Here is a 24690-nt window from a genome sequence, read left to right as displayed (position 1 = left end):
CAATATAACATCTGAAATTCAGAATTTTAAACACAGTTTTTATTCCTGTATATTTTTCCCTGGCCTAGCTAATCCCACTGGACAAAGATAGAGGTGGGAGGAGGAGAGCCCGAGAGAGAGTAGGCAGAACCCCCATGAGTTTTAGAGACAGGTAGATATTCTCTGAATCTTGAGCTATGTGACCTTAGAAATTTTCTTACATTCTCTAAGCATTAGATCCTCATCTTTAAAAAAATGAGAACAGTTTCTTTTTTCACACAGATTAAATTAGATAATGTATGCAAATTGCCTGGTACCTATTAGGCACTCAATAGGTGGTAATTATTATTCTATGTAAGTGAATTAAGGTAGAAATTATATGTAAGAAATTTTAAATAATTTTAAGTTACAAGCCAAGGTATTTGCTGTGATGGTCTTTGGTGCTGGATAGTAAAATTGAAGGGCGAAGAGCCTACTTAAGAAAACTCGGGGAATAAAGAGCAAAGCCGCTCACATTCCAGTTGGTCTGGTCAGAGCCCAGGAGGAGAGAGAGAGTTCTCGCAGCTGCCACAGGAAGACCTCCCCCGCTGTGAAACTGGTAGCTCCAGCCAGGAGCTGAGTTTTCATAACTGGAGACCATCACTTATTTCTCCAGAAGACAAATGTCTTCAGAATTAGAGCCCATTCTCCAGGTCATCCCTTCTTACTCCCGAGGAAGCTCTCAGGGTCACGTGCCCCAGAGCCGTGGGGATGGAGACAGGCTGGCTGAAGCCCAGCCCTGCCCGCTTTCTCCCTCCCGTCATAGGCCACACGCTTGTTCCTGCTCGTTGTTATGAATTCTCATGGGACGGTGCGTGTGTGAAAGCTTTGTTCACCTTTGCATTGGGTTCCATTGGTTTTATCCCTGCCACCATGACCACCAGTATGTCTGCTTAGATCACGTATCTTCTGGAGAAAAGGAGTCAAGTTCGTCAAGGTCCCGAAGCTGATTGGCCAGGGTGGTCTGTACGCCAATGCCACCTCTCCCACCAGCAGGTTACCGTGACGACCCTGCCTGCCTCTCCCCCATCGCGCTGTGCTCTTCAGCTTCTACAGCCAGGACAGCTTTTCCCAATGGATCAGCAATGGCTTTAAGCATATTTTTAATTTGGGGGGAAGTTGAACAGGCCATGACTTGGATTCGCCGCTGGCGTCCTGATCCCAGTCAGATGGCCATCAGCTACCAGCAGTCTGTGGATATAGCCGCCCGTGGTTGTGGTGCCGCGCCCTGGGATCTTCCTGCGCACGTGGGCTTCTTTTGTCCAGAGTACTTGGTGAGGGTCCCCGAGAAATGCCTGGGCAAAGCTTGGGTAAGCCATCTACACGGCAAACTTGTAAACCCTGGCTCGGAATGAGCTTGGAGATTATCTTGCCAAACCCACTATTTGAAAGATGAAGATACTGAACCCCCGAGAGAGAGAATGAGAGGGGGGGGGGAGAGAGAGAGAGAGAGAGAGAGAGAGAGAGAGAGAGCAGGTATTTCTCAAGTTCACTAACTAGCGGCAGAGTCAGGACAAGAACACGGGTCTCCCATCACCCAGGTGCAGAGCTCCTCTGACCGTCATCCAAGTGCTCTGAGGCCGACCAGGCCGGCACTCTTACTCCCACGGATACAGGGCCGTAGACTGAGGTGCAGAGAGTCGTCAGGTTGACGTTGCACGAACAGTGAGGGCAGAGTTGGGCGCAGTGGTCTGACTCCTAAATACAGATAAGGTTTTTAAGGACTGTGGAGTCCTTCGGGATTAGACTTTTTAAACGGTGTAGCAATATAGTACAGTCTCTGTGAGGGTAGGTGTCGTTTGGGGTTGGCAGTGTGAGCCTACAGTGAGCCAGTTCCATGGCTTTTTCCTAGTAGGGCTCTGCAACAAGGGTACTCCAGGGAAAAGGGGGCAAACGCGGGGGCGACGGAGGGCTGGCTGTCACAGCAGGCACGGAGGCCCCGGCCCAGGGAGTTCGCGGTCTCCGGGGTGATGGGAAAGCAATCAGCAGTGAGGTGGTTTGAGCCAAGCGTGGTCCCAAAATGGAAGACAGATTCAGCGACACTGACGAGTGAGGAAGGGGTGCCTGGAGGGGAAGATGCTTCAGTGTGTTGGAGAACGTGAATGGCTTCGCGTGGTTATGGTGAAAATGTATTCGCAAGAACACCCGTCACAGAAGCATGGGGGTTTCTGAAAGGGCAGGCCCCTCGCCAACCCACAGCCCTGTGCCTAACACCACATCCGGTGGTTGGGAGGCACCTCAGAAAGGTCTGTCACACGACACAAACACAGAGACAGGGGTGCCCCCTGCTGAGGGCCGGATCTGGGCTGACTCTCCAGGGCACTGTGCTTTGGGGCAGTCAGAAGTCACAGTCTCAGACATGCTGGGGGACCGTCCTCCGTCGTTTTGGTCTGGGGAGCGCGCTCTGCTCCAGGACCCCTCCAGGCTGGCGAGGCACCACGAGCAGGCGCCTTTATACTGTAACAGACAACGGACCGTCCTGCAAGACGGTGGTCTCCACCCCGTGTGCCCCAGTGCAGAGCTGTCGCAGAGGCACACGTTGAGAGCGGGTAGTCCATGACCTCAGCGTCTTGCTTTTTTTTTTTCCTATTCCGAGATCCTAAGAGTCAACTCTCCAGTAGAAAGCGCTTAGGTAGGGACCAAGGGGAACAGCGATCTAAGGACCCGTCATTACGCACGTGTGAGGAACTGTGACGGGCGCTTATTTCTGTGACGCTATGAGACGTTAGGCCACACTCACCCTCTCCCCATCCGCACGGTGCAGGCCTGCATGCTTCCTCATGTCCCTCCCACCTCCCGCCTGTCACCTGCCCTGTCACTAGCCCAGCTCTCCCCGTGACTGTTTCTCTTTCACTCTGACACGTTGAAGCCTTTCTTCCTGCTTCCGCCCCTAAGATTGTTGATCGCTTCTACATTAAAGAGAAATCTTCATTTGACATGTCTGCCCCTTCCAGCTTCCCTCGGTCTCCTGGATGGCTGAAAGAGGAGGTTGTTATCTGCTGGCTTAATTTGGGGGCTTCTGATCTTACCACTTCATTGACTCTGCGTTTTGGGGGTCACTTGATTATCTCACCCTGGCAACGTTCAATTGCCTTTCCTCTAAAGCAGTGGTTCTCAACCCCCCTAATGCCGCGACCCTTTAATACAGCTCCTCATGCTGTGGTGACCCCCAACCATAAAATTATTTTTGTTGCTACTTCATAACTGTAACTTTGCTACTGCTATGAATCGGAATGTAAATATCTGATATGCAGGAAGTATTTTCATTGTTACAAGTTGAACATAATTAAAGCGTAGTGATTAATCACAAAAACAATATGTAATTATATATGTGTTTTCCGATGGTCTTAGGCGTCCCCTGTGAAAGCGTCGTTCGAGCCCCAAAGGGGTCGCGCCCCACAGGTTGAGAACCGCTGCTCTAAAAAGCGTAGTCCTTTCTTGAGCTGTAGAAGGGCAGTGTCACCTGCCCCGTTCTTTCTCCCACCCCTGCACTGCCCGGCTGCGCCACATTCCTACTCCACGCCTAGCAGCGCCTTGCTCCTCCATTTGTTCCCCTTCCTGGACTTTTTTTTTTTTTTTTTTTTTTACCACTTCCACTCCTCTCATTTACAGTGAAGGTGCTGGAGTTTCAGACACCTACTTCGGAAACCTCCCACGCTTACTGGTTATAACCTGATCACTTTTATGCAGAAGCTGTTTGAATTTACATTTTTAGCCTCTACCTCTCTTCTCTTTGATTGCTACATCTGTAAGTCTCCCCTGGAGAGTTCACTGGCCATTGGAACTTGGCTGGTTGGAGTTGAAACTCAGCACGGCCACCTCCTGCTTCTCAGACAGACGCTCCTCCTCAGCAGTCCCTTGACATCAATAAATAGGCTCTTGGGAGTTTCCCCAAAGGCCAGTCATTTTTGGACCCGCCCCTTCCTCACGGGCACCTCATTCCTCACAGATCCCGCCGTGTCTGTGTCTTTGTACAGCGCTTCCCTACTACTTACTCTTTGCGTGTTGGCAGAACCGCCCCGATCCACCCGATCAGACACGATACAGGGGCTTCCTCTCCGCGTCCCCAGACTTCCCGCCAGGCCACCTGCTGCGTGACAGCCCTGAGCGCACCTTCACTGCTCAGTGTGTGGGCACTCGCCGCTCTCCTTCCTGACCCCTCCCTCTGGAAGTCCCCTTGGCCCTGGCCCTGCCAGGCTCTCCCCCATCACCAAGGGCTCCCGCTCATCCCCACCACTGTGTGAGGCCTTTTGTGTGCATTTGCTGGGGGCGGCCCTACCAGACACCACAGACCGGGGCCGTAAGCAGCAGAAACTTGGTTCATCACAGTCCGGAGGCCGGAAGTCTGAGGTCCAGGTGTCAGCAGGGCGGGTGTCTCCTGAGGCCGCTGTCCTTGGCTTGCACATGGTCTTCCCTCTGTAGAGGTGTTTCTAAAGTTCCGATTCCTTTAAGGATACGAGTCATATGGGAGTAGGACTTGCCCATGTGACCTCATTTTACCTTAGTTACCTCTTTAAAGACCCTGTCTCCCTATGCAGTCACATTTCAGGTTCTGGGGGTGTGGGCTTCAAGATAGTGCACTCAAGGAGGGGACACAACCCGTAACGTCTGCTCTTCCTCACTCCCCGTCCGTCCTGTCTTTTACTTCCCTCCTTGTTCTTTCTCTCTGTCTGTTCCTCACCACCATCCACACCCGGCACCCCTATTTCACCGTCTTCACATGGCCCCGTGGCGTCACTCCATGGGCTCCTGCACAGGGCTGTGTGGCTTCTGACGCACGCCTCTCCTTCGGTCAGTCCTGTGCTGCCCTGCCGCCGGCTGGACCAAGGGTCTCTGTGCACAGCTCTAACCTGGCACGCGCTTGAGAAGCGTCATTGTTCAGTTGCGCCAAGTCTCTTCTCTAAGGTGGCCTAACACACCCCGCCTCTGCCTTCTCAAGAGGCCTCTTGAGGGAAGTGGTATCTCTTGCGTGGTCATGGGGACCGTACACCCTGACTCGGTGACCGCGTGGAGGAGGAGGGCCGAGGCTCCTCCATGCAGGAGACAGCCAGCCAGCTAACCTCCTTCCCCAACTGGGGCGGCAGCAGGGAGGGGCCCCTGGGCCGCAGCCCTGGAAGTGAGGGGCATGCAGTGATTTTTGTAAGGACAGCTCTTCCTGCAGAGGCTTCGCAGGAGGTGCTATTTCTCTGACCTCAGCGGGTGAAAATTCTAGATGAGATCTGCTTCCTTCCATGGTGGTAGTAGGCCGGGAGGTTCTTGTAGGGGCGGAACCGAGCCCTTGGGGGGAAGCAGTTGGAGTTTGGGGCTCACAAAGGAAGCCAGCTGGGTGCTGGGTGCTTGGAGCGGGAGGACGTTGCATTTGCCGAGACGTGAGGAGCGCCTCTGGGTGGTCTCCTGAGTGGGGGCCTTGGACAGGGGTTGATGTGGCCGGGAGAGGCGCCATTCAGGTGAACATACGTGGCTGCGCTTCCCCTTCCTTCTGCCCTTCTGTGCTTCCTTCCTCTGCCTTCACCCCTTTCTTCTCTCTCCCCCTACCTTGCTCTCGCCTGCATTCACGGTCAGGAAGGGCCGTTCCAGAAGGGCCCGGTCAGCGTGTCATGGCAGCGGCAGAGGCTGGCAGCACCGGCAGCTTCCACAGTGAGTCTGGCTTTCGTTTCTGGGGCTGAGGGGCTGGGCAGGGCACTCCACATGTGGATGGCGGCTTGCAGGCTTTGGCGAGGAATGTCCACGGGCTGGGGCTGCCTCCCTGCCTCTCACCACTGGGGCGTCACTTAACTTCCATGGAAGTTCCCTACCAAAGCCACTGATGTGCTTGGGAATCTCATGGGGGACAAAGCAGGCGGGGGCGGCGGAGGGGCCGTGGTCTGCCAACATTAGGTGCACACCTGGGAGAGCCGCCAGAGGCCACACGGCTGCCGAGGCTCCCGTCCAGGCCTGTGTGTGGTGGAGGCCGGAGGCTCTGCATGGACCCTGGTTTGGCTGCTTTCTTGCATTTCAGGAGTGTGACTTCAGTCTGGAGCGCACATTGGATGCCACGCTCCCTTTAGGGGGTGAAGGATACCCCATAAGTGAAAGCGGCTGACGAGACAGAGGGCTCCCTGTTGACCCCAGAGGCAGCTTGGTCTGAGAAAGTGGGTGTTCAGGACAGAGTTCTCTGACTGAGTCTTGTCCCTGGGGGTCTGGGGGAAGGCTCTCCCCTTCCCAGGGTAACTTCTGTGCTGGTTTCTGGCACGGAGATGGGCATACTGCGCAGTCACTGAGCTCCATCTGTCTCGTCGCGACCGTCAGACCGGATCAGCTGGCTTCCTCCCACCAGTTGCTGGAGGGTTCTTTCTTTCTGTTTGGGGAATTGTCCACTTGGGAAGATAGGGCCACAGACTGTATCTACTCGGCTTTCAAAGTCCTGCCCAGAATAGGAGATCGAAGTCCTGCTCGCCATCCCGAGGTGCTCCCCCACAGGCCAGACACTGTCCCCAACACTGGGGCGTGGTGGCTCGTTCTGAGGGGAGAAGTCTCTGGTTTCTAACCCACGACACCATCCTGAGGCTGCAGCCGCGCCCGGGTGCACGGGTGTTCCTACCACTTCCCTCATGACCTGGGCTGGGAGGTAAATTAAGCAGAGCGTCCAGCTTCTCCCAGGAGCACGTGCGTTCCTACACGTCGCTCCTCTTGGCACTGCTACTAAGAATGGCATTGAAGTGTAGGATTTGTCCCTGCTAACGGGTGTGTGGCTAGAGTCGCCCAGAATGGACCTGTTTGCTAGCCTTGTGAGAATTCTGGAAACAGGGCCATTCCGAGAGATTAACCAATCTCTTCTCATGTTTTTAAAATATTGTATGGATTTCATTCACACCAGGGTAAAACTCTTGGTTTCAGGAGTTGACAGGTTTAATTCAAGTATCAAATTGGTTAAGTTTATCAATTAAATTCAACCAATATTTATTACTGATCAACCCCGTATGTCGGATCGTCTGAACCTGGGCCCCTCTGAGAATGGAAGGGGGAGCTGTTAATGATGCAACGGACCCCGCAAACGGGACCTGACGCCTTCCCTGGTAGGCGGGGCCACGCAGTGAGTCTCTCCCCGTAGCGAGGCATGTTCTTGGTGTGAGAGGTACAGTTGTGCGTAAAAGAGACAACACTCTCTGCCCCTAAGAAGGGCGATGGAGAATAAAGGAAAGCAGACTGTGCAGTCTGAGGATAGTAGATGCTTAGGGGAAAAATAAAGCCGAGATGAGAAAAAGAACTGTTTGATGGCGGGAGCAGTGGCGGCGGTGGTGGCGGCGTGGGCAGTTTTAGACAGAAAAGTCAAAGCACTTGAGTTGCCACAAGAATATAATCTATTCTGGCATATTTAACTTAGCCAAGAAGGGCTTTCCTGGCTTGGCTGCAATCTTTCTGAAACAAGTCAGCCCTGGCAGTTCTGAGTCCAAAGCAAGAAATACTCACAAGTTCTGGGCTAACAGAGCTAGCGGAGGGAGAGCCAGGTGGCCATGGCCTTAGCACCTGGATAGTTAGGGTTCATCTGCACCTGAAGGCTGAGTGCTTTGGAAAACGGGGGAGCCCGCGGGTTCCCCCACGCGGGAGGCTCTTGTCGGTCTTTGACTCCCACTGGCCACTCAGGGTATCAGAAGGCCCTTCCTCCTCTCACACGGAGACCTTGGGGACATCAGAGGTCAGCTGCTTCTGTCTGCTGAGCACCGACACTGGTCAGGGACTTGGCTAGGGGCTTCGAGTAAGTTTAATTTATCTAATCTGCACTGTTCCCATGAAGACGTTATCACAGTCCCGTGGCGGGATGAGAACACTGATGTTTAAGCATGGAATGAGGAAATAGTGAAGCCGGGATTTAAACCCGGGATGAACTACGTCTGGAATCCTGCCCTCATGTGTTAGGCTCAGCGTCCATCTGCACGCACCAGCGGCGGGAGGCGGGAGGAAAAGGAAAGGGAGACAGGACGCCTGGGGGGCCCAGGTTCTGCCACGGGGCTGCTCGCATGGCTGGGGCAGGCGCGGTCAGTGCGCATGAAGGTACAGCGACCTCCGCTGCCTCTCCGAGTGTTCTCGTCGTTGGGAGTGGGGGTGGGCGTGGAACATTTCCGGGGCATGAGAGCCGGCCTTCCCCGCGTGGTCTCCGTGCTGGGAGGAGGTGGAGCTTGACTTCAGTGTGTCCGCATTGCTGGGTGTCACGCATGCTGGCAGGCGGGACGGTGCATGGTCTGTGTGTAGGTCGTGGGGTGGGAGCACGCATGCAGGGGTCTGAGGCCGGGCAAAGGGTTCTGACCGGGGTTGGCGTGAAGAGTTGCGTTTGAAGAGCGTCCTGCACTTCCTTCCTGCCTTTGTGAAGGGAATCCACAGACCGGACCAGTCCAATCTTAGGACTGCCACTAGCAAGAAGCAGGATGCGTCCCTGGTTACATCTAACATCAGGACCACGGTGTGAGCTTGTATTTATTCGTGATGTGCATTCATTCATACGCTTTCCAGAAAAAACTTAGGTAGCATCGTATTTTATGCATAAGCTGAGCTCTTAGGAAGGTGTTTTGGCAAGGAGACCAGTGCTTACATGCACCAGAGAGAGCGGCTGTGGCCAAGTGAAGGCTTACCGGGGATGTCAGCAACGCTCAAATTTTCTTTTTGTGCTGAGGAGGGCCGCCCCGCCTGCGGTGCTGAGACGTTCTTGGACTTCTGTAGAATTACCCGTCATGAGGAGCGTGTGGAGTGTGGCATTGGGTCGGTCCAGGCGTGGCCTCTGCCTCCTGCAGGCTTGCTGGCACCCATTCCTGAGCTGGTGTCCTTACCCACAGCTGGGAATGGCCCTTTCTTGCTCAAAGGGTCACTGAGCAGAAGGTCCAAGTCCCTGGAAAAGTTGGGAAGTGCAGTGCAGTAAACATAAACTTAATCGTTGAGAAATTAGCAGCACCCAGGAAAGGTTTGGATTCAAAGTCACACGTATGTGCATGTGTATTGAGAACCTGCCATGCCTGTGTTTCCTTTAACGTCTCATTTAATTTGAGGCTGCGTCTTTCAGAGGTTAAGTAAACCCCCCGGGGCGGCTTAGCTAGCGCCTGGTGTCGCTGAGCTGTAATTATCCCTGTGTTCCTTTGGATATTGTTTCCTCATCCCACACATACATTTCATTATCAAAATACTGAATATTTAAATATTGAGCAAAGTCAGTCTCATTTGAAAGGGAATCTCTTACTTGTGTTAAATTAGCCTGAATCTGAACTGACACCTGCCAGTGCCTGAGCCGCACAGGTTAATTAAAATTCAGATTCATCCCCGGGAAGCTTTGTTCTCCTGCCTTCTCTTACCCAGTAACGTCCAGCAAGGACTGGGAGTGTGGGAGGGTCACTCTAGATCCAGGGTGGCCGTGGATCTTTGCGGAGACCTCAGCTCTGTTCCTGAATTGAGCTCTTTTAACGACAGCCCTAAAGTTTGCTTCCACAAGGAGATGTGAGTGCAGCCAGGAGGCTCTAAGTGTGGGCATTCGGGAGAGAAAACAAAGCCAAGTTATTCTTCAGGCCCCGTCTTTGACTTGCAGTGTATGCTCTGTAAAAAATGCGTGGCTTGGGGCAGGAAGGGACAGTGAAGGCCCGGAAGGAGTGCCAGCACTCAGACAGAATTAAACGGGGAGAACAAAAGGGGGTGTTATAGAAGGTGTGTGTTCCTGGGGCTCCCAGCCGAGAACTTGCTTCTGGCCCTTGTAGCCCTAGGTGAGTGTGCGGGGGAGAATCACAATGGGCCTATTTATCCTCCAGGCTCCCACTGCTGAACAGCTTGGCTCTTGAGCTCCTTGCATTTTTGAAAGACTTGAAGGGTTTTTCCTCATCCTGGGGCGAAGGAAGGGCTCAACCGGACAGTCGTTCGGCTGAGAGTCTGCTAACGGGCGGCCTTTTGCGTAAGCTGTGGTGGAACCCCACTCCGAGGGGCGAGGCCATAGTGATGCCTTTGTGCGCTGCCTCCGCACCTCCCGTCCCGGGAGTTCCCAGCAGCCGCTGGGGCTGGGGCTGGGCTCCTCACTTGTGTCTAGAAGAAGCGAGGCAGTAGTTGGCCCTACTTTGTTGGGAAAAGGAAGAGAGGCGAAAAGAAGGCAAACAATTCTGCCTCATTAAGTCAGAAGTCTGATGTCACTAGAAAATCTCAGACCTTGTGTGAAGGCCTCATCCACGGAATTTCCATAACTGGGGTGAAGGCACGGACAGACGTGTTTTTGTGACCGCACACACACACATATTGTAGATCGCAGTCAAACAAACACTCATACATCCCTAAGGCGTCCACCCACGCAGCTGGGGAAACGCCAAGTTCTGCCAGGTGACCCAAAGTCTGAATGCGTCAGGGTGGGGAGGAGGAAGTGACCAAACCGAAAGGCAAACTTGCTGAGGTTCGGTGTGCATACGTTTGATCTGTATACCTTCATGTAGGTATGCTCTTCTCCAGTAAAAATGCCACGTGAAAGCCAGAACAAGGCTCTATGGGACATCCATTCTGCTTCACTTGGCTGTTGTTGGTGACTTCAGACAGTTCACAGCCTGGTGGTGGGCTAGGTAACTTCCAAGGTCCTTTCCAGTCCTGTGTGTTCATGGGTACAGCTTTCCATGGAATCTCTGCTTTCACTCCCTGGATTCTGATGAACTTGGATTTGGGGAGATGCAGTGGGTGCCGTTACAGGGCAGGGCTGGTGTCTCCGAGATGCCCAGGAATGCATCGGGCACTGCAGGGCATGTCCGTGGGCTCAGACACCCAGGCGACGTGCCCTGTGGACGGGCAGGTGGGGCCGGGCAAACAGCATTGACAAGGGAGGTGAAGGGGAGAGCCGGGAGAGGAGAGAGGGTAGACGTGGGGCGAGTTCCCGGAGGGCAGACTGCCAGCTATTTCTGAGCCTCCCGTGGCCTCCCCTATATGTGGGGAGAGAGCTATTTGGAGAGCCTGGCGGTGGGAGGGGGCAGGCAGCGAGGAGGGTTACTTCCAGGAAGGGGGGCTGTGTCACTGGGGCAGGTTTCGAAGCCGTCAGCGAAGGGAATCACCTGGTTTAGAGCATAACTATTTCTTGTTGCTGTCTTGGAGGCAGGGCACATCGGAAGAGGACTTGGGGCCTTTCCTCCTGCTTGTAAGCCATTTATCCCAGGAGATGTCCAAGGGACATGGCACCAACCTCACGTGACCAGTGCGTGAGGGACAGGCCTCTGTGGGTGTCTGTGACTGTGCGGCGTGCGTGTGCGTCACCAGGCACGTTTTTGTTCATGCAAACGCTCTCCATCCGGGTGGACACGTGCCCGTGTGTCTACCGTAAAGGCTGAAGTGCGGCCCGTGCATGAGACCCTCACACCCTCTGGAACAAGAGTGGCAATGATTTCAAAGGCTGAGGCGGCGGCTGCTGCTCCCCCGGACCTGCAGAGCGAGGTGGGGGCCAGAGCCAGCAGGGCACGTGGGCCGCCAGGAGGCTTCCCAGGGAGGGAGAAAGCAGGGAGGGAGCCTTTCCTTCCCTCTTCATGCTCACGGCGTTTCCTCTGTGGGCTGAGACGTGCAGCCAAGAAGCACTGAAGTAGAATAAATAAAAAATAACGGCCTGCACCATAAATGACGGTCTTTGTGCTAATCCCGTGCTGAAGCCGTTGCTTTCATTAACGTATGTTGTGACGTCCTCACAGCTCTTCCGAAGGCCACTGTGCCCCCTCATCTGCTTCAGCGGACTGGCCTGACCGGTGCGGGCTGGTGCCGGTGGGGGAGCGAGCTGCCATTGGCCCCGGCGGGGCTGCGCCGTGTGCGTGTGTGCGGCGTCTTGGCTCCTTCACCTGAGATGGAGGCCGGGGTCACTCTGTCCCCTTCTCCCTTCTCAGAGCTGTGAGAGCAGCAGGCTGTGTGTGTTCTTTGCATCTGTCAGCGCCTGCTCTTCTGTGTGATGAGGGGCAGAAGCCCGAGAGCCTCCTAGGGCTCAGAAGAGAGGGAGTGGCTGTGGGTGGGTGGGAGGGGAGGGAGGAACGCTCTGCCCCAGGGCGCTGTGCCCCCCCCCTCGCCCCCCCAGTGGGAACGCAGCCTGGAGCCGCGCAGCCCCGGCAGCCTCAGCCCCTCTGCTCCCGCCCTCGGGGCACGCTGGGAGCCGGAGCCAGGGCTGGAAGGGAGGAAGGAAACAGGGCTTGGGGCTTTCAGGCAGCTGCTTCCCTCTCACATCCCTCCCGCACACCGCTGCAGCCCGGGGAAGGAGGGGGTGCAGCCCTGGGGAGGGTGGGGCTCAGCCAGAGCTGGGACTCCGAGCTCTGCGCCCCCGGACACTCGGTCTCCAGGCCTGTGCCCTTGCAATGCTTATGGCCCTGAGAGAAGTTTAAAAACCATGTGCACCCCTTGCATGTTTTAAGTTGCCATCTAAAATGTTCGACATAATTTTAAACAGTTGCCAACGATACCAATTTCAGAGTATTGTAAATATTGACACTATAAATACATTATTTCTTTAATGTAGCTAATGAACTTTAAATACCACAAAATGTGATTCATTTTCTGTTAAACACATGCACAAGTTCTTAAACAGCTTTACAGGCTTTCTTTTTCTTCTTGAATTTATATTTTTATTCCAGTTACCCTATTGAATTTTATCCTTATGTATTATATTTTTATGCATGAAAGGCTTTTTATTGGCCACTCTGTCATAATTTAGTGTGACAAAAATATGTATGAAGATTTAAATTTAATTTTTAATGTCCAATGACCATAAGTTTCTAGATGTTAAAAGCTTTTGGATTGAGTTATCATTACAATTATTAATAATACACAGAAATAGACAGTGAATAAGAAAGATTAGAAGTATAATATTTTTGGAAATGCATCTCTTATGTACTCTAATACTTTATGTATTCATTAATGAATATCATTTATTGCTAAAGTAAGAAAGGTTCAGGATTAATTTTATTTCTCGTTCTCATTTTTGTAAATATAAGAAACGGGAAATGTTACCATAAACAAATCAGGTGGAAAAGGCAGGAGTTTTCTTACTGCGGCGTCAGTCAGTTCTAGAAACTACTATTTAGGTCTTCGTCTAAAGTCACGTACTGGCCTCTTTCCACGTTTCTTTTTAACCTTCTCTCAGCTGATAATTCTTTTAGACCTGTACTCCTTCAGTTTGGAAAGAACTGGAAACTACCCAACTTGCAGAAGGATTTATTTCTCAGTCACCAGAGACATTTATTTTCAACAACTGTACCAGTATTTCATGGCGTGGATTTGTACACTGTAGGTTTCTTTCCTGCCATTTTGCAAGTGTGAGAGATTTGTCTTTCCTTTCAAGAGTGGCAGGTAGGGGTGTGTGTGTCTGTGCTTATGTGTGTATTTGTCCCTGTGCATGTGTGTGCACATGTGCATATATGTCTGCATATATGTATGTGTGTGTGTGCATACATATGCAATTGAGGACCCACAGGGGGTTGTCAGTTCAGTTTTAGAAAAAACCCACAGGAGGCAGATATGGGATGTTAGCTTTGACCTAAGAAAACGAGGAAAGTGGATATAATCTGTACTTGCTCGCATTAGTACCAATAGAAGAATACGCGGAAGACAAGCATGATTACCTGCGGCGGGAGGACAACCGGGAAGTGAAGGGAGGCGGGACTAGACCTAGTTCTCATGTGCCTTGTGTTGTGGTTTAGACTTGGAAACTAGGTGACAGTTTCAGGGTCACAATGAAACAACATTAAATCACATGACAAAGAAAAAGCAAAGCAATTCTTAAAAATAAAAGGCAAAATGAAACTAATAACCCTAACTGCACATTAAGTTGGTGACTTCACTGCACAGGAAAAACTGTTTAAAGTGAGCGACATTTCCGCCGAGGTGCATCCTGAGGACAAAGAGAGCCGCAAAGGTTGTAGACAGCTTCCAGTAATCATACTGCTAGTAACACTATTTGAGCTGTTATTCTGAAATATATATATGTGCATTAATATATAACATATACTAAGATAAAGCAAATGAGTAATATTGCTAATGTAGGAATGACAATTTTAACATAAGAAAAATGCAGATGTAAAATTAAAACCACACACACGCAGAGGAGCTGATGTGATAATCCATCTCAAAACCAAACCAAACCAAAATAAGCCTGTCATTGGTCACCTTTGAAGGGTGCTAGGGAGGGAGTTCATTATTCTGGGAGGTGGTAAATAAAGGGAGAGAGCCAAGCATTTCCTCTAAAAGCTGTTACCGGGATAACCAGAGAGTTACTGAAGGTTTCCAGTTACTATCTGCAGAGGGGATGCTGGCCTTAGAACGTCATCCTTTGGTGGCCACTGAGGAAATAGTGGGCCATCTGGGCAGTGGTCCTCAGTGGCTGCTGCTATCATTCGATGAAAGGGAACTTGATAAAGGACGATCAAGCTGACAACACCTGAATCCATAGCAATAGACGTGCCGGGAGGTGTCATCCAAGGCAGCGTGGCCCAAAGATCTCCAAGGACTTGTTTTATTTCTAGTATCATTTCTTGGAACCTTTGTCTTATTCCTATGTTTCCTGTTTCCAGGCTCAGCCTTCAGATTCTCAGGGTATCTCATCAAGAGCCTCAGCCGTTGGCTAGTATTGCTCAGGCGGTGCGCGGGCATGTGGCCGCATCTTCTTCTGTGAAGTGGGGTGAGGAGGAGTCCCGTCCCATGGGATGGGAGCGAGGATTAACTGAGGAATGTGTGTGACACCCGGCGGCTGGCACTCTATGTGCATGAATTAGGGTTTTTCATACTAAGCTTAGTGAGTGTTCCAGCCTATAGCTCACCTGCCTAGGCCAGTACTTCTCACCACGGGAGGATTGGCCCGCTCCTTTGCCAATGTGGGGGCAGGATGCAGGTAGCCCCGGGGAAACCGGTGCAGTCCAGGTGGGTCTTTATCAGAAGTCTGGGGAGCCTGGGAAGCCGGGTCTGTTGTGCCGCCCAGGAGCGTGTGAGGCCACACAAAGGGCACGGTCCGTGCGCCTGGTGTGTGTGGTTGTGCATTTCATGGTGCTCAGGGCTGTGCTCGGCGCCGGTGCTGAAGATGAGGAAATTGAACCTCGAGCGTGCCAGGCGCTTGTCCAAGTCACATCAAAACCCAGAGCTCAGACTTCCAATTTACTGCTTTTTAGTGTATCACTGGCCTCTTGAAATATTTTATTCTCCTGGAGGAATGCCAGGTATACATCACCCACCCTGGTGCTGCTGCCCAGTGAAAATCTCGATAAACTCTCCTTGGTGGGGAGAATCTAGCCAATTAATACCCTTCTGATGCTTTCCTGCCTGAACACTTGAGCTCACTGAAGTTCATGCCGGCGCCTTTGTAAAGCGGGCGGCTCCCGTTGGCAGCACGTGTCTGGACGCTGTGTAAAATCATCAGGCGCGGCCAACGCCAGAACTAGTCGGGAGGAATCCATTGTAAATGCTCCTCAAGTCCCGACTTCTGGTTTTTAAATCAAGAACCCAGATACGATAAAAGGTTCTACTGGATTTGATCACGAACATAACTTCCTTTTAAAACCATCACCTTTTGACATAGAACTGAAATAAATTAGGTCCACTTGTTTCTCTTTGTTCATGTGTTCATTTTCCTTTTATTGTTTCTAAAATTTCAAATGTGATACGTGATCAAGGTAGAATTTCCAACTGCATAGACATGCGTGTAGTGAAAAGCAGAATTTTCTCTTCAGTCTGGGTCGCCATCACTCCGCTCTCCAGGGGACACCCGTGGTTTAATGGGATGGCCGTCTTTCTGGACCCTTTCCTCTGCACTTGACGAGTGACGCAGTCTTGCCCTGCAATGTGTTTGCTCACACATGCATGTTTGTACGTGAATGGGGATGCTGACGTGTATCCTGAACGTCTTGAGTCTTCACTGAACATATCCTACGGCCATTTCCTATGACCACGCAGAACTCCACCACGTCCCTTTAGGCCGCTGCATCCACATTCAGTGGTGAGCACATGGCTGCCCTTAAAACCAATGACATAAACATCTTCAACCAAGTATGTTTGCTCACACGACCTAGTATTTTTCTAAGACTCCTAGGGGTGAAATCACTGGGTTAAAAGGGCACTGGCCTCATTAGCGTGGGCAGATGCTGCCAAACTTCCCTCAGAAAAGGCTGCCTTAACTTAGCAATGGCCTTGGGGAATGACTTCCCTCATACCTCTCAGGCACCAGATAGTGTCAGTCCTTCCCATTTTTTCTCACACGGCATTAAAAAAATGTGTCTCTCTGTTGTTTTGATCGGCATCTCTTCATGTGTTCGTGGCCATTTGTAGCTTTTTTATGGATCATCTGCTCTTACTCTTTACTCATTTTTCTATTGGGTTGCTTTCTTTAATATAAAGGGTTGTTTTATAATACATGGATTTTAATTCTCTGTCATATATATTGCAAATATTTTTTGTGTCATTTGTGTTTTAACTATGTTTATTTTGTATTCTAAAGTCTTATTCTTTGTGGCTTCTTGAACATGTGTCTTATTTAGGAAGGTCTTCCTCTCCTAAGGTTGTACAAATACTTTTCTAAGTTTTCTTCTAATATTATTATTGTTTTGTTTTTATGTTTAGCTCTTTAATCCATCTGGAAATGATTTTTGTATATGGTGTGAGGTAGGTATCTAAGTGTACTTTTTAAATGAATAGTTCATTGTCCCAGTGCTTTGCTTACTAACCCATCATTTCATATATTTAATTCTGATATTTATTTATGGGTCTGCTTCTAGGCTCTTATTGTGCTCCATTGATCAACGAAATTTGTCTGTTCCTATGCAAATAACACAGCGTGTTCATTGCCATGGTTTGATAACATGTATTACTATCTCATTAAGTAAATATCCCTTGTTCTATTTCAGGTATATCTCAGTTTTTATCAAGTATTTACTACTTTAGAGGACTTTTGGTATCATTGTGTCAATTTCCATACATCATTCCATTGGGGTTTATATTTGGATTGTGTTGAATTTTTAGATTAATTTGAACAAGGAGTGAGAGATTTATGAGATTTATGATACTGAGTTTTTTTTACCCAAAGAAAAGACATATCTTTCTAATTGTGTAGATCTTCTTTTATGTTTTTTCCACACTTTTCTTTAGCTAAATCTTCTATATTTTCTGCTAAGGTTTATGCCTAGGAATTTTAAATATTTTATTGCTATTGTATAAACATTATTTTCCACTGAATTTGAACCCCTTGCTAATAGTGTAGGAGAATAGTTTGATTTTTGTATGTTCATTTTACATCTGGGTAGCTTACGAAACCACATAATTGTTCTAATTGCTTTTTAGTTAATTGTCTCAGGTAGTCATAGCGTATGCAGACAATGACAGTTTTGATTCTTTTTAATATTTTACCTTGTTTTAATTCTTGTTTTATTACATTGGCTAGGACACCATCTAAACAGTTTTGCATAAAATCAAGGGTAGAAAATTCCTCTTTGCTTGAAATGTTTTGTCAGTAAGTGTGGTGTTTAGTGTGTTTAATAAAGGAAGTTACCTTCCACTCATAATGAATAAGAGCTTTGAATCAGGAAAGGGTGCTAAAAAATCTTGGCATCTTTTAAAAGGATAGTTTTTCTTCTTTTATGTTTTAATTTAATAAACAGATTTTTTAAGGCTGAGGCATTCTTTCATTTCTAGTATAAAACTTAATTGAGTTATATGCAATTATTATAATCTATTGCTGATTTGATAATATTTTATTTAGATTTTGACACTATGTTCATAACAGATAGTTTTATACATATGTAGATAAAATTCCTTTATATGTATTAGTACAGTAAAGACTATTTGCTAAGCTTGACTGATTTTGTCAGCAGAGATAGTCAAGCCACAGAGTATGGCTTGGGAACTTTTATTTAATGTTTGGTTTGGTTTGTTTGGTTTGGGAAAGTATGACTAAGATAGAAAACTTTAGTAGAACTCACCCATAAAATCATCTGGCTCTTGTATTTTTTAATGTATAGATTTTTTTTTTACTACAATTGAAAGTGTTTTTGTATTTTAAGTTTTATTTTTCTTAACTTTTTAAAAGATTGATGTTTCTAGTAACTCAATCATGGCATCTATAGTTCACATTTCATTGTTGTAATTTTCTTCATATTTTTATGTTTTATCCTCTGTGTCCCCTTATTAACCTTGGCAAAGGCTTAAATTACTTTTAGAAGAACTAGCAATTGATTATGTAGAGATAGTCTGCTTCTCCTGATTTTTGGCTGGTCATTTGCTTTGTTTTGTTCCAATTCCTCATTACATTTTTATCATTTATTTTCTGTTGCTTTCTATACATTTTCCTTGTAGGTCTTTACTACCTTTTCAAAAAACCTGAATTCTTATTTAATTCTATTTTTAACTATTTTATAAATAAGTGCTTACATGCTATACATTTTTTCCAAAATATTGCTTTATCTATATTTCATATTATTATGAAAGTTTTAAGTTTTACTTTTAATAATTTTTTTTACCAAATAGTTTTTTAATTGACCAAAGAGAACCTTTTAAAAAATTTATCCTTTTGTTCTTCATTTCCATTTTATTTTATTTGGTATTACAGTAAATGTTTCTTATTTTTACTTTATATTTTCCCTTGGAATTCAGATTTCCTTTGAGGCATAACATAGTGATTGGTGTTTATAAATTTTTTTTAGATAATTGAGAATAATATGCAACATTTTAGGGAGGCTGAAAAACACACCACCCTCACATCTGACAGTTAAAACTCATTATTTGTATTTAAAAAATGTATCTTCACTTCATATTGTACTCTTGATCTATTAATTTGTGAAAGGAGTGTTTTAATTTTTTAAATAATAAATGTAACTGTGTCAGTTTCCTTTTATTTATAACCTCTTTTAGTTTTTATACTTTTTTGTTGCTATTTTAATTGGAGCATAAAAGTTTATAATTGTAAAAATGGTGAATTTTGCCATCTTCAAATATGATATAAATCACTTTGTTGCCATATGGTTCTTGGCATCCTGAAATTTTTTCATATATATAATCAATTTTAATATATTATTTATTTAATATATATTATAATGTATATTGAATATTTTATATTCAACATATATTCACGTTCCTTTATTGCATTTTTACAGTCTTTCATCTTTAGTATTTTCTTATTTGTAGATATATTTTCTAGAGAACATACATTATATTTTTAACATACTTTTTTTCTTATTTAAGAGATAGCATTTGTACTTATTGTCTATAATGATATTATTTAAATTTCTTCATTTAATGCTTTCTATTCATCTTTATCTCACTCCTTTTTGTAATCATTTTGGTATTAGAAGTTTCTAGTTCTATTTTCCTAAAACTGATTTGGAATCCATATATACTATTTCTGTTCTTCTAGAAGCTATTTTAAAATTTTGGCAAGCTCATTGAAATATAAGCTGTCATCATCAATAACTGGTGACTGTCAGTGAGCTCCCTCCCCTCCCTCTTGAGGACAAAGTCTTTATCAGGCTTTTAATTATTTCTCCACCCAATTTTCTGTGCACTTATGGTTGAAATTATCTAGAAGTTTCATTCCAAATATGTAGTGCTAATAGGGAAGTGGTAATACTATTAGCATTATTAGTATTATTATTTACTTTATGTCCCTATTTATTAGTAATTGTATCACATTTTACTACCAAATTAGCAACCATTATTTAGCTTTAAGTGCATATTTGTGGCTTACTTGCTTTGTACTCTTTGTTATATCAATTTTTGTTCTTTCATCTTCTGAAAGGCTGTGAGTGGTCAAGTTTCTGACTCTTTGCTTGTCTGAGAGAAACATCATCTTTTGTCTTCACTTTGTTTCAGAGCTACTTGATTATAAAACCCTAGGCCCAAAGCACCTTGTGCAAACCCCCGTCATCGCTGATCTACATACTTCACGTGGATAAGGCAAACATGATTTCTGTTTTTAGAAATAAGGTTGCTCATCTCCCAATAAGTCATTCTTTCTCAGATGTTTGTTGCTATTGTTCCTCCAGGTGGTCTACCATGGCTATGCATCTTCTGATCAATAGTTGATTAGGAATTTGTGGAGAGCTCTTTTTGTCAGCCGTCATCAGTTTTCTAACAATAAATTCCATGTATTAACCAAAACTTCATTACTGTTTAACATCATTTTAAAATTGATTATTAGAGGGTAAGAGAGAGAGAGAGAGAAACACCCACCTGGTACCCCATCCATTGATGCATTCATTGGTTGCCTCCTGTATGTGCCCCGACCAGAGATCCATCCCATGCCCTTGGCCTATGGGGACGATACTCTGGCCGGGCCCAAAGTTCCAACTTCTAAGGCTCTATTTACTCCTGATGCAGTTAGTTCCGTAGGTCTAAAACATGCTGTGAACTTTGCTTCACTTACGCTAGCACCACCAACCTGCTGGGTGGTGAGGGTGCCCTCTCATTCTTCTTAGGGAGGGGTACTCTGAGTCACGTCCTCTTGCCCTTGGCTCTCAGATCTATAGACCCACCTATTTTAAGAGTTTCTCCTTACTGGCCGTGGAATCTCTTACTAAAAACTGTTAGGCATTCTCTTTTGACTTCTTATTATTATGTGGTCTTCCATGCTTTTGGGACTTCTCTGTCCACTCCACTTGGAACACTGAGATCTAAGTTGTAATGAGAAAATCAGGGTCGTCATATAGAAGCGAAAGTCACAGTTTCACAGACAAGACGCTCACTGACCATACTGTGCCGTAACCACCTTGGCCAAGGAGTCTGAGCCGAGGTCTGCACGCTGTGTTGCTCGGTGGCCTTGCTCAGCGGTTCTCTGCCCCATCTGGGCGTCCTCTCAGGCCAGACTGACTGCAGTCCCAGATCCTGACACCCCTTCTCCTCCTGAGATTACCTCGTCATCTTTCTTTACACTCAGTGCCAAGGGACTTACCTTTTCTTAGGTGTTTTCTCTAATCGCTACTCTGGCTGCCTCCACTGCTCTGGGTCTCCTATCTCTGTGTCTCCGCTGGCCTCTGATACAAGCTGCATGAAGTGGTGTCTGTCTTAGAATAAGATGCGTTAAGAGTGTATCTCCATGTAAAGAGTACAGAGAGACGGGCTGAGTCTGGCCATCTGGTCACTCTCTGTGTGCCTCTGTCTTGACCCCTGTTAGGTCGGAGGACACACTATGCTCCCTATTCGCTGGATGCCCCCTGAAAGCATCATGTACCGGAAGTTCACCACGGAGAGCGACGTGTGGAGCTTCGGGGTGATCCTTTGGGAGATCTTCACCTATGGAAAGCAGCCATGGTTCCAGCTCTCAAACACGGAGGTATGGGGTTGGGGGGCAGATGGGGACCTCGGGTCCGGGGAAGGCTGAGAAGTGAGATCTCAGGCCAGGGTTTAGACGCAGCGTATGGAACAGGGGGTTGGAGCCAGCAAAACAGACACGGGCATAAGAAGGGGTCGGGGGAGAGCTTCTTAGCAGGAAAAAATTATAGCTGTAGGAAATGAGGTGTAATTGTCGAGAGAGCGTGAAATCAGATGTCTAAATTGATATGCAAGCCACGGTTCTGTTTGCTCTGCTGCACTCAAAGTCACAAATGCTGCCCTAAGAGAGCAAAGGATCACATAGAACAACCAGGAGCATTTCAAATGTGCCGTCTTGCCGAAACCCCTTCTCCTTAGTGTACGCGAGGGACCTGCGCGCCAGAGGCCTTAGGCGTGCCCCGACTGAGGAAGGGCAGGGCTGTGACGCAGGAGGGCAAGGTTTACGTTACTGAGAGAGCTGCATATGGATTCCCAGGAACAAAATGCATTATTTGATAAACACTGTATGTTTAATTTTAATTTACACTACCAGTAAAAAAATGCTAATCAAATTTTAATAATTAATATTAGTGCCAGGCACTTATTGGACTTAGTACTTTTCACACAATCACCTGGTGAGATTCAAGACAAAGGAAGGCAGGGGACTTGCTTGGGGTCCTGAGATGGGCCAGGGTCTCGGAGGTGAGCACTTCTCGAATGTGGAGGAGGCTGGGGCTGTGGTCACAGGACTCTTCTGCTTCTGAAGCCGGTCGGGACATCTGAACCAGAGTCCTGTTGACCCGGGGATCTGGTGCAGCTTGCAGACAGTGAGGGGCTCGGTCTCCCCACTGACAGACCCGTGCAACGTGGTGTGTATTTTCATGGCCTTCTGTTTTCAGGGAAAGCATGAACATGAGGGCCTTTGAATATTGGAATCGTATTTGGATATTCAAGAAATTTTCTTTCTTCTTGGAAGCTCTGTTCATCTTTGCTTTCCTATGCACTGACCACTTAATTCAGTAAATGTCAAAGACTGAAAAGAAGGCCTTTCTTTGAATCTGTAATATCTCATCATTTACAGGCTCGATGGGTCTTGATCTGATTGCCTAAAATAAGACAAAACAGTTTAACGACCTTTAAGAACAACAAAAGAATGTATGTCAGAAGCCATCTGTTATGGTGGTTTTAAAAATTGCTGTTGCTTTCCTGGGGGTGGGATTGGTGGTGAGCACGCACATACACACGCGTGCACCCGCACACACCTGTGCGGACATGTACCCTGAGCACACTTGCATAGTTTGCCGGCCCCGTAAAGATGGGGTCTGGGCTGTGGGTCTCACAGGCAGCCGATGTCCTGGGTGCCCGGGCCGGCACACTGTGGCTAACGCAGTGTGTGCGGTCATTTCTGACACTGCCTGTGGAGGCGTCGGCCTTGCCGCCACTCCCTGTCCACCCTGCAGCAGCCCGACTGTCCGCAGACGAGGAGACTGCAGCCCAGGGTCCGCGATCTGCCCCGGGCTGTGCAGGGATGGCGTTAGTAGTTAGAGAAGGTAAAACTGGCTGAGAACTGAAAGACGCAGCCTTCAAAATTCACACATTCAGCATCTTTGGCAAAGAAGTTCCTTTGAGGAACTGAAAATGGGCCGCAAATTACAGGTTGGGTCCTAAGGTGCCCAGCTGGGGGCGTCCCGCCTTACGTGCCTTGCTTTCTCCCACTCTTCTTCATGGCCTTCCCTTCAGTGTGCGGGGTCATACAGCCCCTTTTCCTGCTTTCATTTGGTCCCTGCAACACTCCTAGGAGGTGGTCGAGGCAGGCATTTGGTCCCCCTCTTCCACGTGAGGATGCTGAGATCCTGTGAGGTGAACCCAGGGGGCGCTGGTGAGTCGGGGACTGGTCCTCGTGTTAAGGACCTGAGAAGAAATGGCATCCGTGGTTTAGTGCAGAGAGCAGGGGAGGTGGGATGCTGCTGAGGAGGGGACCTTGGAGGTGCTTGGAGGCACGCGTGGTGATGTGCACAGAGGCTGTGAGAGGGGAGCTTGCCAGGAAGTGGGGCCGAAGGGGAGGTGGCCATGGAGTGCCCAGGTGGTGCAAAGCTCCACCAAGGGGGTTTCAATGTCATGCAGGCTCAAAAGATGGGGAGGGACGGGTCCAAGTCAGTCCCGCTGCAGGTGGAAAGTGCACAAGTGTACGAGCTCAGTCACCCGGAGGAGCTGCAGGACTAGAAGAGGAGGAGTGAAGCCAGAGGAATTGTATACTAGGAGGCCGGGTGCCGGGGCAGCCGCCAGTCAGTGTCCTCATGACCCGCACACTCAGGACGCACGGGAAACCCCGCGCTGCCTTCAGCCCTGCCCCCAGCCTGAGCTGAGGGTGCCCGGCTCTGCTCTGACCCCGCAGGGGAGTGGTGGCCTTCTGCTGGGGACCCGGGCTGAGCTCTGATGTGACATCTCCACTCTCCTCACTTTTTCAGGTCATTGAGTGCATCACCCAAGGCCGTGTTTTGGAGCGGCCCCGCGTCTGCCCCAAAGAGGTGTACGACGTCATGCTGGGGTGCTGGCAGAGGGAACCGCAGCAGCGGCTAAACATCAAGGAGATCTACAAAATCCTGCACGCGCTAGGGAAAGCCGCCCCCATCTACCTGGACATCCTCGGCTAGTGGTGGCCGGCGGTCACAGATTCATGCTCTGTTGCCTCCTCTCTCCCGGCCTCACTCGCCCCCTTCCACCTCACGACCCCTCCCCTCCACCCTCGACTGAAGCGAACATCTTCATATAAACTCAAGTGCCTGCTACACATACAACACTGAAAACAAAAGAAAGAAAAAAAAAAAAACGCTGTAGGGCGATTGGCGTATATATTTATATATCTAACTATCTATATCTACAGAGAGATACCTTCTCTAATACAGAGAGGAGCTGCTGATACAGAAACCACGAGACTGTAACGGCTCAGACATTCTTAAATATTATGAACACAGGTGAAAATTCCCTTTGACTTAAGCTGCAGCCCATGCGCCTTCAGCTCTAGCTTCTCGGAGCGGAAGTCCCTGATGATGCAGAAGGACAGTCTTCATGGTGGGACGGGCGGCGCTGCGGCGGACCAGGGGTCACCCGCACAGGTGCGTGGGCAGACGGCGTCGGCGTGCTCAGCCGGAGGGTAACACCGGGCCAGGTGCCCTGGGCCTGCCCTGGCCATCGCCTCCTCGCCTTCCCTCTTCAAGAGAAGTTCGTCTGCTTCCAGACAGTTTTGTAATTAGCCCGTGCTAGAGAGTGTAGTCCTGATGCGTCCAGGAGCCAGCGATGGCGCCTGCAGGTGGATGCTGAACGAGGGCAGCAGCGAAACACGAAATCCTGACGGCAGCGGGCCCATCGGTCTCGGACGTCAGCCTGTGCAAGGTCCTTGCCAGCTGGAGAATGGCGCATCGTCTCTTCTCAGAACGTCAAGAC

The 24690-nt window shown here is 48.6% G+C and overlaps 1 protein-coding gene across 1 annotated transcript in view; it reads left to right on the top strand.

Moving 5' to 3' along the window:
* The window catches only part of LOC149992061 (NT-3 growth factor receptor), a 133306-nt gene extending 109239 nt beyond the window's left edge, over window positions 1-24067 (top strand). Inside the window, exons 6-7 of the mRNA XM_090263827.1 lie at window positions 21110-21268; window positions 23715-24067. Of these exons, the coding sequence (XP_090119953.1) occupies window positions 21110-21268; window positions 23715-23900 (345 nt within the window). The 3' untranslated portion in view covers window positions 23901-24067. The remainder of the gene's footprint in view (window positions 1-21109; window positions 21269-23714) is intronic.
* Window positions 24068-24690: the final 623 nt, after the last annotated feature.

This window comes from Furipterus horrens, unplaced genomic scaffold, assembly GCF_987537825.1.
Source record: "Furipterus horrens unplaced genomic scaffold, mFurHor1.1.pri manual_scaffold_16, whole genome shotgun sequence".
In the NCBI taxonomy this organism is placed as follows: domain Eukaryota; kingdom Metazoa; phylum Chordata; class Mammalia; order Chiroptera; family Furipteridae; genus Furipterus; species Furipterus horrens.
The sequence above is the reverse complement of the archived record's forward strand: the minus strand, read 5'-3'. Positions and strand labels throughout refer to the sequence as shown.